At 40.7% G+C, this 15,316-nt stretch overlaps 1 protein-coding gene across 6 annotated transcripts in view; it reads right to left on the bottom strand.

Annotated features, from left to right (window-relative positions):
- HECW1 (HECT, C2 and WW domain containing E3 ubiquitin protein ligase 1) overlaps positions 1 to 15,316 on the bottom strand; it is a 441,224-nt gene that overhangs the window by 236,973 nt on the left and 188,935 nt on the right. For all 6 annotated transcript variants that reach the window (XM_072791661.1, XM_072791659.1, XM_072791663.1 and 3 more), the window contains one exon: positions 12,178 to 12,502. In XM_072791661.1, the coding sequence (XP_072647762.1) occupies positions 12,178 to 12,502 (325 nt within the window). The remainder of the gene's footprint in view (positions 1 to 12,177; positions 12,503 to 15,316) is intronic.

The following is a 15,316-nucleotide window of genomic DNA, read 5'->3' as shown; positions in this document are numbered from 1 at the left end:
AATAGCCTGAAACATTAGCTTACGCCAGTACTATTTAAAGTTTTTGTCATTACTCATTTTGTACAGAACATATAGAGATGTATTAAGTTCCTCAAAAAAGATTGTATTTGCTGAATGATATTTATTTCTTCTAGTGTGTAGGATCCGACTTCCTATTCCACAGTCTATAATAGAGAAAAGATCTTTGCAGGTTGTTAAAAATTTGGATCAGAAAGTTCTAGTGAGGTTTTATAGAAACAGTACACCTGAGAAACATGAAATGTACTTCTGTTGCTTTGTCTTCAAGATGAAAACTGAAGCCAGGCTTTCTATGCCCTAATCTATAATAGAAAAGTGTACAACAAAAAGACTATTGCTGTTGAGAGCAAGATGGACAAGTGAGCACAGAATCAGTTACAAAGAACTGATCCACTACCTACATCTCTTAAGCCCAACAAAGAAAATGCAACCTGGTTTCCACTTCTCGAGGAACTCATGCCTTCTGATAAGCAAATGGGAGGAAATATACCCTTGATTAAGGACATCTGGTCTATGATTAAAAGCATTCATCATAAGAACAATAAGAATATAATTTTTAAATTGATAGATCTATCTGATGGAAAGAAAAAAACAAAAGAAAAAAATGCAGTAAGTAAAGAATATGAAGAAATATGGTAAAAATAAGTCTTAATATAATAGTAAATACAATCATGTAAATGTGCTATTCTGGCCAATTAAAAGCCAGCGACTCTTTGATCAGAATATAAAAGAACACACAAATGGCTACATTGAAAAAATGACAAAGTTTGAAAGTAAAGGTCAAGCAAACATGAAGCAGAATAAAACAGAGACTAATCTTAAATAGTTTAAAAAAAAAAACAGAATTCAAGGCAAAGAGCAGCACAAGGAACACAGACAGATCTGTAATAATAAACTAAGAAATTATAGAAGGAAAAGCTCATGAACACTTATGTACTTGGTAATTCACATCAAGATATACAAAGCATAAAATCTACAGAAGTGAAGGTAAAAATAGATAAGATTAAAATTAAAAAAATTTTTACTAGCAATTTTTGATATGCTCCATTCAAAAATCAAAAGAGAATATACATGATTAGAATATACATGATTAAACTTTCTACATATTAAATGCACAGGAGAGGGAGAGAGAGAGTCCTGATATGTCAGGTGCCCTGTGAACTGAAATGTGTACATGTAAGAATTGTGTCCTTGCTCTACATGGTTCTTGGAAACTGTCGCCATTGCTACCTCAGCTACCATGGAACTGGGCAAAGTGAGGACACCGCCTCAGGATGCAGAAGTTTCAGTTGGCACATTTTATATAAAATGTATATATTTTTATATATATTATATATACATTATATATATAAAATCATTCCATCTCTCTCTATTGCATATAGATTTCAATATCTATATATATATTCTCTCTGTATATATAAAATTATCTTTAGATAGATAATAAATAGTGCAAACACTATTTATAGCAAAAATACACTTTCTTTATGATCATACATGGACAATTCACAAACACTGAGCAGGTATTGGTCACAGAAGATGCCTCAAAAAATTCCAAGGAATTAATCTGATACAGACCATAATCTCTAACCTCACTCAGGAGGAGAAATCTAGAAAGTATGAAAGAGAATATATGTTCCCAGGCACCAGTTTATGGGGAATTCTTCAATGATGTTATTTTAAAGAACTTTTAATTTTAATTTTGCTCTCCGTCATCACCTCTTGGTTTGTTGAGTTTTGAAAGAATGAATGCACTCAATTTCCATCATGTTTCAAATTACTGAGCAAATTCTAGTGTGGTATAGATATAGTATGGTATAGCATGTGATAATGATATGATTTGTTAAAATTCAAATTTTAAATTAATACAAAAGCTAGCTTTGCAAATTATGAGCGTGGTATATGTACTTCATTTATTCAATTATATTTTCATAATTTTAATTACATATTTATTTCATATTTAAGAAGTTTTAATAGGGGCTGCCTCCAAGAGAGTCAAAGGAAGGGCTATTTTTTTTTAAATTGATAATCCTGAAAAGAGTTTAAAATTTTTAAATATTGGGGAAGAGGAGGAAAGCTGGTAGAAGAGTAGGGGTCCTCAATTTATCTGGTCCCACAAACTTACCTAGATAACTTTAAAAACATCCTGAGCACCTACAAATTCAACCTGAGAAGGTGGGGAGGGGAGCTGCAGGAAGCCAGGCAAGCTGGTGGGACAACAGAGCCCTGACAAGCTGGGCCTGGAAGTGGAGCTGTAGGAAGCCACTGAAAGGCCAGCGACAACAAGCCTGGGCATGAAAGCCGAGCTCTGGACAAGCTGGAACTTTAAAAATCCACATCTGAGTCTTCCCTGACTGATAAGTGCTCAGCAGGGAAAAAGGGCTGAAAGGCCGGAGGGGCAGTGAAGCCTCAATATTCCCGGAGACACAATAAGAATAGTGGCACCAGGAGAAAACTCACCTTAAACTGCAGTCAGATTGTGGTAAAGGGCTGGAATACAGCAACCCTCCTGGGCAACCCTCCCAGGGCATTTGGGAGAAGCCACTGGTTCCACAGACCGGCACCAGAGCTCCCTTGACCCTAGAGCCCAGCAACAGACAAAGGCAGCTGTCCTCAGTTCCCTTCAGGAGAAGTGGACCCCAAGAGGGCACAGGATAATGAGAACTCTCACGCCACTGGGCGCCCTGTAATCTGTGCAGATCAGTGCACCTGCACCTGCCCCAGGAGCATGTAAGCAGTGTGGCCTGGGAGACTGCTGTTCCGTACTTGAGGGGAGCTCTTAGCTCTGGAGCTGAAGATTTGGCTGCCGCCATTTTTTCTCTCCTTTTTGCCTTTCACCTGGGAGAGGCAGGGTCCCTAGGGAGCAAACGCCTCACAGGATAAACAGCTCATCCTGAGCCTGGCACCTGGGCAAGGGGCCGGGCATCTCCACCCAGGCACTGACACCTGAGAATCAGCGCAGCAGACCCCTCCTGCAGAAGACCAGCTGGAAGAACAAGGGAAGAGCAAGACTACTGAACAAGTAGCACTGGGAAGCCCCAGGACTGAGGGAAAATAGTATATAGAACTAGAGGCTTTTTTCATTACAATTCATTTATATTTCAGGTTAAAAATTTCCAGTATTTTTTTCTCTTTTCCTACCTTAACTACTATATTTTACCAACTCTTCATTTTCAAGCTTTTTCCTTCTTAACTTTCACATTTCTACAAATACATGTTTTAGATATAATCTTCATTTTTGGATTCCCTTCAATGTATTCAATTTAGTTTTGGTAGATATGAGTTATGGGTTTTTGCTTTTTGTTTTTTCTGTCTTGTCTTATTTTATAATGGTGGATGTTAGTACTTCTAACACATGGACCAAAATACACCCAGAACCAAGTGGAACACTGTGTTACTTCATTCTGTGAGAATATATTCTCTCTTCCTTCCCATTCTGTCCCCCTCTTGTTTAGGTTTTTGTGGTAGATGTCGGGTCTCTATATAAGTTTTGCTGGTTTATATAAATTTGGAATTGAGCATCTTCTAACATACAGAACAAAATACACCAGAACCAAGAGGATCACCTTCTAGGTCCCCTTGGGGAGACTATATTCTCTCTCAACCACTACTTCCTCATCACCCCCCTTTTTTCTTTGTTTTTTTACTCTTACAATTTTGTTTTAAAATTTGTTTTCCACTTTAGTGGTCCTTTTGTTTTATTTTGTTCTGTTCTTTTTCTTTTATGTTTTTGTCTCTAATGCCTTTGGAATTGTCTAGGGTGTATTTTACTTAGGTTGTGGATGATATTTTTGACTCTGCTCACTCATACAGTCACTCTGCACTGGACAAAATGACTAGAAAGAAGAATTCACTACAAAAGAAAGAACCAGAAATAATACTCCATGCCACAGAATTGCTGGACATGGATTTAAATATCGTGTCAGAGATACAATTCAGAAGTACAATTATAAAATTATTGGTGCCTCTGGTAAAAAGCATAAAGGACTCTAGAGATTCTCTTACTGAAAACTTAAGACCTAATAAGGCCAAAATTAAAAAATATTTTAAATGAGATGAAGTCTAAACTTGATACTCTAACTTCTAGGGTTAATGAGGTAGGAGAGAGAGTGAGTTAAGAAGATAAGTTGATGGAAAGGAAGGAAGCTGAGGAAAAAAGAGAAAAACAATTAAGAATGCATGAGGAAAGGCTTAGGGAAATAAATGATAGCTTGAGAAGGAAGAATATTTGTCTTATTGGGATTCCAGAAGAGATGAGAGAGGACCACAAAGTATATTTGAACAAATCATAGCTGAGAACTTCCCAAATCTGGGGAAGGAAACAGGCATCCAGATCCAAGAGATAGAGAAGACCTCCCGCCCAAATCAACAAGAACCATTCAACACCTCAACATTTATAGTGAAACTTGCAAATTTCAAGGATAAAGAGAACATTCTTTTTTTTTTTTTTTTTTTTTTTTTTTTTTTTTTTTTAAAGAGAACATTCTTAAAGAAGTTTGAGGTAATAGATCCTTAAATTATACAGGGAGAAATACCAGATTAACAGCAGACCTCACCACAGAGACCTGGCAGGCCAGAAAGGGCTGGTATGATATATACAGGGTCCTAAATGAGAAGAACATGCAGTCAAGAATAGTTTATCCAGCAAGGCTCTCATTCAGAATAGAAGGAGAGATAAAGAGCTTCCAAGATAGACAGAAACTGAAAGAGTATGTCACCATGAAACCAGCTCTGCAAGAAATATTAAGGGGGACTCCATAAAAGAAAGAGGAAGCCCATAGAAACAATCCACAAAAACAGGGACTGTATAGGTAATATGACGACACTAAATTCGTATCTCTCAATAGTTACTCTAAACATGAATGGGCTAAACGATCCCATCAAAAGACGCAGGGTTTTGGACTGGATAAAAAAGCAAGACCCATTTATATGCTGTCTACAAGAGACTAATTTTAGACCTAAGGACACCTCCAGACTGAAGGGGTGGAGAATCATTTGCCATTCAAATGGTCCTCAAAAGAAAGCTGAGGTAGCAATCCTCTTATCAGATAAATTAGAGTTTATCCCAAAGACTGTCATAAGAGATGAAGAGGGACACTATATCATACTTAAAGGGTCTATCCAACAAGAAGACCTAACAATCATGAATATTTATGCCCTGAATGTGGGAGCTGCCAAGTATATCCATCAATTAATAAAGTAAAGAGATATATAGATAATACATTAATAGTAGGAGACTTCAACATGGCACTCTCAGCAAAAGATAGATCTTCTAAGCAGAACATCACCAAAGAAACAAGGGCTTTGAATGATAACATGGGACCAAATAGATTTCACAGATATATAACGAACATTACATCCTAATGCAACTGAATACACATTCTTCTCAAATGCACATGGAACTTTCTCCAGAATAGATCACATACTGGGTCACAAATCAGGTCTCAACCAATACCAAAAGATTGGGATTGTCCCCTGCATATTTTCAGACCACAATGCTTTGAAACCAGAACTCAATCACAAAAAGAAATTTGGAAGAAACTCAAACACATGGAGGTTAAAGGGCATCCTGCTAAAAGATGACTGGGTCAACCAGTAAATTAGAAAGAATTAGAAAGATTCATGGAAACCAATGAAAATGAAAATACAACCATTCAAAAATCTTTGGGGTACAGCAAAAGCAGCCCTAAGAGGGAAATACATTGCAATAGAAGCCTCCCTCAAAAAATTGGAAAAAAACAAATATACAAGCTAACCTCTCACCTAAAGGAATTGGAGAAAGAACAGCAAATAAAGCCTAAACCAAGCAGAAGAAGAGAGATTATAAAGATTAGAGCAGAACTCAATGAAATAGAGACCAGAGGAACTGTACACGGATCAGCAAAACCAGGAACTGGTTCTTTGAAAGAACTAATAAGATAGATAAACTCCTAGCCAGCCTTATTTAAAGAGAGAGAGAGAGAGAGAGAGAGAGAGAGAGAGAAGACTCAAATTAATAAAACCATGAACTAAAGAGGAGAGATCACAACCAATATCAAGGAAATATAAGTGATTTAAAAAATGTATTATGAGCAACTATATCCCCAAAATTAGGCAATCTAGAAGAAATGTGTGTATTTTTGGAAACCTACAAATTATCAAAACTGGAACAGGAGGAAATAGAAAACCTGAACAGGCCAATAACCAGTGAGGAAATTGAAGCAGTCATCAAAAACCTCCAAAGACACAAAAGTCCAGGGCCAGATGGCTTCCCAGTGGAATTCTACCAAACATTTAAAGAAGAAATAATACCTATCCTACTAAAGCTGTTTCAAAGGATAGGGAAGGAGGGAATACTTCCAAACTCATTCTATGAGGTCAACATTACCTTGATCCCCAAATCAGTCAAAGACCTCACCAAAAAGAAGAATTATAGACCAATATCCCTGATGAACATAGGTGCAAAAATTCTTACCAAGATACTAGCCAATAGGATCCAACAGTAGATTAAGAGGATTATTCACCATGACCAAGTGGGATTTATCCCTGGGATGCAAGGGTGGTTCAACATTTGTAAAACAAAGTAAGAGATCAAATCAACAAGAGAAAAAACAAAAACTATATGATCCTCTCAATAGATGCAGACAGAGCATTTGACTTCCTGATTAAAACTCTTCAGAGTGTAGGGATAGAGGGAACATTCTTCAATATCATAAAAACCATTTATGAAAAGCCCCCAGCAAAAATCATTCTCAATGGGGAAAAACTGAGCCTTTCCTCTAAGACTAGGAACACGACAGGGATGTCTACTCTCACCACTGCTATTCAACATAGTACTAGAAGTCCTAGCCTCAGCAATCAGACAACAAAAAGAAATAAAAGGCATTCAAATTGGCAAAGAATTCAAACTCTCCCTCTTCGCAGATGACATGATACTGTATGTAGAAAACCCAGTCTCCACCCCAAGATCGCCAGAACTCATACAGCAATTCGGCAGTGTGGCAGGATACAAACTCAATGCCCAGAAACCAGTGGCATTTCTATACACTAACAATGAGACTAAAGAGAAATGAAGGATCAATCCCATTTAAAACTGCACCCAAAACCATAAGATACCTAGGAATAAACCTAACCAAAGAGGTAAAGGATCTGTACCCTAAAAACTACAGAACACTTCTGAAAGAAATTGAGGAAGACATAAAGAGATGGGAAAACATTCCATGTTCATGGATTGGAAGAATTAATATTGTGGAAATGTCAATGCTACCCAGGGCAATTTACATGCTCAATGCAATCCCTATCAAAATACCATGGACTTTCCTCACAGAGTTAGGACAAATCATCTTAAGATTTTTGTGGAATCAGAAAAGACCCTGAATAGCAAGGAGAATATTGAAAAAGAAAACCAGAGCTGGGGGCATCACAATGCTGGATTTCAAGCTGTGTTACAAAGCTGTGATCATCAAGAGAATGTGGTACTGGCACAAAAACAGACACATAGATCAATGGAACAGAATAGATAACCCAGAAATAGGCCCTCAACTCTATGGTCAACTAATATTCCACAAAACAGGAAAGACTATCCATTGGAAAAAGGACAGTCTCTTCAATTAATAGTGCTGGGAAAATGGGATAGCCACGTGCAGAAGAATGAAACTAGACCATTCTCTTACACCAGACACGAAGATAAACTCAATATGGATGAAAGATCTAAATGTGAGACAAGATTCCATCAAAATCCTAGAAAAGAACACAGGCAACACCCTTTTTGAACTTGGCCACAGCAACTTCTTGCAAGATACATCCACGAAGGCAAGGGAAACAGAAGCAAAAATGAACTATTGGGACTTAATCAAGATTAAAAAGCTTCTGCACAGCAAAAGAAACAGTCAACAAAACTACAAGACAACCTACAGAATGGGAGAAGATATTTGCAAATGACGTATCAGATAAAGGGCTAGTTTCCAAGATCTATAAAGAACTTATTAAACTCAACAGCAAAGAAACAAACAATCCAATCATGAAATGGGCAAAAGACATGAAGAGAAATCTCACAGAGGAAGACACAGACATGGCCAACATGCATATGAGAAAATGCTCTGCATCAACTTGCCATCAGGGAAATACAAATCAAAACCACAATGAGATGCCACCTCACCCCAGTGAGAATGGGGAAAATTAACAAGGCAGAAACCACAAATGTTGGAGAGGATGCGGAGAAAGGGGAACCCTCCTGCACTGTTGGTGGGAATGTGAACTGGTGCAGCCACTCTGGAGAACTGTGTGGAGGTTCCTCAAAGGGTTAAAAATAGACCTGCCCTACGACCCAGCAGTTGCACTGCTGGGGATTTACCCCAAAGATGCTGATATAGTGAAATGCTGGGACACCTGCACCCCGATGTTTATAGCAGCAATGTCCACAATAGCCAAACTGTGGAAGGAGCCGCAATGTCCTTCAACAGATGATGGATAGATGTGGTCTATATATACAATGGGATCTGACTCAGCCATTAGAAAGGATGTATACCCACCCTTTGCTTTGATGTGGATGGAACTGGAGGGTATTATGCTGAGTGAAGTAAGTCAACTGGGGAAGGACAATCATCATATGGTTTCACTCATATAGGGAATATAGGAAATAGTGAAAAGGATTATAGGGGAAAGGAAGGGAACTGAGTAAGGAGGGAAAAAATAGAGAGGGAGACAAACCCTGAGAGATTCCTAACTTTGGGAAACAAAGGGATGCAGAAGGGGAGGTGGGTGGGGGGATGGGGTAACTGGGTGATGGGCATTGAGGAGGGCACTTGATGGGATGAGCACTGGGTGTTATACTATGTGCTGGCAGACTGAATTTAAATTAAAAAATTTTAAAAATAAATATAAAATTTAAATATTATTTTAACATGGAATGTGAGATGAAGAGGTGAAAAATACTTGAATGGATACATTTTCATTAACTAAGCATTCTGATGACTAGAGATATTAATTGTATCCTTCAACTTATGTCTCCTAACCCACTTATACAATACTGTTCCCTTCATGTGAATAAGCCATGGGCATTGCTGAATCTTTCACCCTAAGTGAAGAATCCATAAATAATTAGATTTTACTTGCCAAAGTCAAGTAGGCATTACCAAATGAATAACTGCAGAACTATTTCCTGGAAATGCTGATTTCTAGCAAATATGCCTGTATGTACTTGTTTTTGACCAAATGATAACCTTCTTCCCGTTTACTGACCTTTAAAATCTCTTTCCAGGTTCCTGCCAGTTTGGTAAGAAGCCTTTCTATGATGTACAACTAAAATGATGGAGAACCCACCTAAGGGTGAAGGCGAGGCTGAACAAATTCTGGGAGTTAAGGTAATTTGCTATCACACATCCAGAAAATAGAGCTCCCTAACCGGGTAGATCAAGACGTGAAGTATTGATCAACAGGCAGTAAATGTGCAGTGGCTCATCAATTCTGCTCAATGATCCTGAGAAGAAAGTCATGTTTTCCCTTCTATTTTGGAGATGGGAAATCTGGAGCTCTGACAACAGTACCTGGCTGGGGGCACACATGTGGCCAGTGGCAAGGTATGATCTAACGAGGTCAAGGTGTCACTGAAACCACGTGATCTTCCCCCTTTGGTGTCACTAGGAGGGAGACTCCTTCATTACTCTGCATCGAGCACATGAACCACTCCCTAAGGGAGGGCAGCCAAATGGGATTTCACTGATAATAATAGCAATGATGCTACTGTCACTGCCCCCTTACTGGGTTCCTAGCTAAGGACAGCGCTTGGGTCAATGAGATGCCACACACCTCTCTCCACATCCAGGTGCCTATCCAGATGCCTCATTCTCTCTACGGCAGAAGAAAAGTCATGTTTGCCTGAGGAGCCTCATAGGTCAGAATGAAAGCATCGCAAACCTGGCCTCACGTGGGCATTTTCGTTGTCTACTGATGGGGAATGGTCCCTAGCTGACACTGCACCAGGATGTGCTGAGATGTTCCCATGGGCAGCATGGGGTGTGACAACGGGCCAGGCAGCTGTGTGGGCTTGGGAGCCACTGCACTGGCATTACTTCCGTGGTGAAACGACAGCTTAAATTAAATCATCACCTCTATAATTTGAGGCCTACATCAGTGATTCGATCTTTGGCAAGGCACCGCAAATCTGACAGATACATTACGAAGGACCTACAAATTATGAACTCTTAAGACTCGCAGATAATTTTGGATTTGGAAATTATTTCTGAAATGCTATGTTGCTGAAAGTGTTGGCGTTTTGCATTAAATAGCTTCACAGTTATATATGTGCAGCTACTATGAGAAGAACAAACTGTCAAGTTAAGATTCTAAGATGATGAACTGTGTTTACTTTTGTCTTAGTCAAAATGTCATGTTAACACCAGATATGATTCATTCCCAGAGTTTCACGACATCCGATGGTGCTGACCACTCCTTCCTTCCTCCACCACCTTCTCTTGACTTTTGTGACGTGGTCTCCCAGTTTGGTCTGAAGTCTCCATCCCTCCTCCGCCTCCTCTCTGACGGCCTCCTCTGTCCCCTCTCTGATGGAGGCTTTCTGGCACTGTTTCCTACACAGTCCACAGTGACCTCATCAACTCTCGGGGTGCCAATGACCCCAACTTCCACCGCCACCCAGATCTAGAGCTGAGCTTCAGACCTGTCCATTCCTTCACTTTGGATGAATGTTCTTGGGTGTCCCACCTTTCCCCCAATACATGCTCCTCCTCCAATGGATCCCTGACCTGGGAATGGGTGGCATCAGAACTCACCACTGCAGGAAGCTTCAGCTTTAAAGAGTTGCTTCAACACTAGATCTGGGGCCAAAAATCTAATGGCCTAAGGTGCTAAACAAGTGACATTCATAACAAAAGTAGTGATGGTGGCAGAGCGACTGTGGCAAAACTGAAGGGTACAGACCATACACGAGGCAGTTAATGCTTAACTTTAGCAGACTTAAGCCGAGTGGAATTGCAGGCTCAGTCTGCCAAGTGGAGGGCTTTGTGAAAGAAGCTAGAAATTTGATTTCGATATGAAATCTCTACATTCTTCAATGTTGATAACCAATCAAATTCAAAACAATATGGACCCAAAAGATGTTGGTGGGCTCTTATTTTGCAAGCTCTGTTTTAAATCGATGGTATCCAAACAATTTTATTCAAGAACTATTTTTTTTCAGCAAATTAAATTTTACCTAAGTCCAATTTAGCCAGTAACCACGATATGTGTACCAATTTCAAAACTTGCATTTCTTCATCTTTGCAATAATGTGTATATTGTAAATATCCCAGGCAAACTGACTGCAAAACCAGAGAGCTAAAAAGATTTCTCTGACAGCTAGTCAGATAAGATCCTCTTTATTTTATCAGAAAAATGGTTCAGATTGTAAAATACTCCTAACAATCCATTGGTTTCTGTGATATTCCATGATGTTAACTCAGGCATCGTATGTCTGAATGTGTGAATTGCTCCTCGCACAGACTGAAGGCAGAAGGCTTGGCCTCCCTCGGACTGGATGCCTGACTCTAGAGACTCCTCAGCCACCACACCTTCGCTTGCTGATTAACCAGCATAAATGCACCAATTTCCACCACACCCGACTCTATCACGTACAATAGATCGAATCCATTTCTCGGGTGATTTCAAATTCATGAGTTCTGTTTTCTGCAGGACAAGGGCCTGTGCTTTTTCCTCTCAGCCATCACTCTCTTCCTCAGCCTGTGGTGTGCTTGCTCTCACCGTACGTTGAATCCAGTTACGTCTTTTGAATACAAGGTAGTAAGAATGTTGAATGAGCAGGTAAGAAGAGGCGTATGATTCTGTTGGCAACAGAGTGAAAGTCCCTCCACGGATACGGGCATATATCGGTTGTGTGTATGGTGTTGCTTTGGTCTTCTGAACATATGGACTTGAGAACAAGCTTTGGATATTTATTATTCATAAGCAGAAGGGCTTCTATACTTGCAAATGGTAATGACATTCGTGGTCAACCACATCTGGCCTTTCTATCTTAGGATTTTCTTCCACTGAATGGAGATAGCAGGAGAAGCCTCGGTGCTTGGTCTGCGGTGTTAGAATTTGGTGTGTAACACATGTGATTGCAAATCGTGCACCTTAAAGTATAGAGTTTGTTGAAATATGAAAGCATATGTAAAAGTGAACACTCACCGATGAGATACATGCCGATCCAGTCTCCAGCGTCCACCTCCTCCTTGATGTCCCAGTGGATCACCAGGTCCTGTGAGTGCCCTATGGAGTAGTAGGAGCTGCTGACCATGAGTGTGGAGCGGCTGTCTGAGGTGACCAGGTCGGTGTCACTGGTGGAGCGGGGGATGGTGACGGTGCCGTGGGGGCCGTTCCGAATGGCCATGCTGTGGAACTGGCCGGGGTTGTAGCTGTGACGGAGTGGCTCCTTGCACCGGCGTCGATTCTGGGAGTTTCTAGATGGAGACGCCATGGCGGCCAGGCCTAAAAACCTGTTCTGGTACAGATTCTGTGGGGGCAAACAGACAATTAGCGGGGGTGGAAGATACCAGCTAGGTAATCGCGGTCTTCACAGGGAAAGAAGGATGTGCTGGGAGAAGAAAGGAGCTGTGAGCGAGCAGCCCTCCAAGGGAGATTTGAAAGAGGACACAGAGCATCTTCCTCAGGGTTCACACAGGGAAGACAAGCACAAAAATGCCAGCTCCCCAAGGGGCCGTGCATTTCCACGCTCTGCTGGAGTCTGTTTCGCCTTCTCCCTCTAGCCCATGGGTCTTAGAAGGGCTCAATGGCTCTGGTGGTGTGACTGCCCCAAACGAGCTGCCATCTCTTGAGAAATCTAGCAGCAATTCAATTGGATCCAACTTTATCTTTTTTTAGGGTAGATTATGATTATGATTATGATCACTGAACATTTTAGAGATCCTTGCAGCATTCAAGACCCCAGACATACAGCCCAGAATTACAGGTGGCTGAGGCTGCTAGACCTCCATTACCACTCTCCACCCTCCAGAAATCTCCAGCCATCTGAGATTCCCATTAAGGACCTGTTCCAATCCCTTACTAATCTTTGAACACCATAATTTTCAACAAAGTCCAGTCTCAGAGAACTATGGCTCGGAGCCCAATGTTATTGTAGAAACCATTGTATCTGATGAAAAAAAAATGCATGTTTTTTGTTTGCGACATTGAGCACTTACTATGAGCTGAGCCAATGCACAGCAATAGCTGGATTGTTTTGGATACAGATGGCTTTTAAAACATGGGTCAGGAGCGGGGGGAACATCATATCAAACTTGCACAAGGGATTCTTTTTTGAAACAAGGAAGTGTGATTCTGACTTCATCAAAGTATATAAAAATTGGAATTTAAATATATAATTTTGAGATACCTGGCTATAAAAGTACATGCCATTCTACAAATAGGAACACTTTTGTTCTCAAGGAGAAGATTAAGGGGGTGCCTCGGTGGCTCAGTTGGTTAAGCACCAGAACCTTGATTTTGACTCAGGTCATGATCTCAGGGTAGTGAGATGGAGCCCTGCATCGGGCTCCGTGCTGTACATGGAGTCTCCTTAAGGTTCTCTCTCTCCCTCTCCCTGTACCCTCTCCTCACTCCTGCTCGAACTCTCTGTCTTTAAACAAAAACAAAACAAAAAAACAACCGAAGAGAAGATTAAGGCCTGAAAATGTGTTGAGTCATACAGTTTAGATCCCAGGGCCAGCTACTTATTGCACACATCAATCAACTGCAAGTTATAGACTTTCTGTTTACTGTCATGAGGCCCAGGCCTCAGCGGCACTCTGCTCTTTGGATTACATAAGTCTGTTTAGCAGGCATTGAGGCCTGCACTTTTTCCATCTTCCAAGACCGGGGCACTTGTAAAAAGTCCATTAACCTGATGAAGCACAGTGTTGGCATTCTCCATCTCAGGCCTTAATGGCCATGTGGCAGGCCTGTTGGTTCATTATTTGAGTCTCTTGTTAGGAATTCCTCAGGTCTCCCTGGCGGTAACCATGGCATTACTATAGCCAGAAAAGCCAGACTCCAGAAAGCATCTCATCGCACTATTGGTACCATATGGTCTTTTATTTTTTTTTTTTAAATGCTTGTCGTGTGACAGTATGAACATGGACAGACCACGGTGTCACCTGGACGATAGGCAGAGCCCAGGGAACACGAGCCGCCCGTGCACCTCACAGGCACCCTGGCTCTTCTGAGCAGCTCACAGGGGACATCCGTAACCTGACCATCCTCCAGGGGGACTTTGTCCAGAGACCCTTGGAACATCTCCAGAAAAGAAAGGCTGCTGCTAGAGCATAACATTTCTGCAGTTTACACATGCTTGATGTGGACTATTATGGAGATTAAAAACAACTGGGAATTAAATAGTCAAGCTTATGATTGCAGGTTAAACCAAAGCTAGTGCAGAACCTACCAAATTCCAACCTGTGCATCCCTGGACATTTTACTTAATCTTCCTGGTCCTCAGTTTCCTCGTTTGTAAATGAGTTGCTGTCATCACTTAATGAGACAATGCAAATTAAGCCCTAAGCATAGAAAATACTCAATAAATAAAAATCTACTGCTAATATACTACCGGTATTGCTTTATTAAGAATGCCTCAATGAAACATAGGTCCTGGGCAGTTGGCCGGGCTCACACACTGGCCAAGGGTCCCCTCACATCATCCCAGGGCCCTCATACTTAATTCCTTCTGCAACAAACCCACAAATCATTTCTAGTCACGGTCCTGCAAGTTGTTTTTCAAAACTGAAATTCCAAGCATTAAACAGTCCAATGTATTTGTAAAGGCACCCTATATACCAATTTCTTGGAGAGGAAGGCTCCCTTTATCTGTCAAGTTTGTGCTTGAATAGGATATTTTTGCATTAATGTTGAGGCTTGAGGGAATTTGATTGATATACTATCAGCTGGTCCCTCAGAAAAAATTATAGAGTGCTTTTCTTTTGTTGAGGACACTTCTGCTGTGGTATTTTTATTAGAATTCCCTGGAAACCAGGCAACTTTCCTGAAACTGTCAAATTACACCAGTGCTACTGTCTATGTGGCATAGAAGGAACCATTAGTCAAGGAAAACGTCTGTCAGTAATTTACTGGGTTGCAATAATGGCATTTGCCCGGAATCAGTAAAGCGGCCTCAAAGCTGTTCCTTGAAGGCTGCACTCCCCACTCTCCCCACCAAAGACACTGTGTCTTTGTCCACACCCTCTCCATTTGTACTTGCAGGGACTGTATGTCTGCTTCAAGATTATGCCCCAGCACCAACTCTGCTATAACCTCCCCTTGCATCCTTTTCCCATTC

Source organism: Canis lupus, chromosome 21, assembly GCF_048164855.1.
Source record: "Canis lupus baileyi chromosome 21, mCanLup2.hap1, whole genome shotgun sequence".
NCBI lineage: Eukaryota > Metazoa > Chordata > Mammalia > Carnivora > Canidae > Canis > Canis lupus.
The sequence above is the reverse complement of the archived record's forward strand: the minus strand, read 5'-3'. Positions and strand labels throughout refer to the sequence as shown.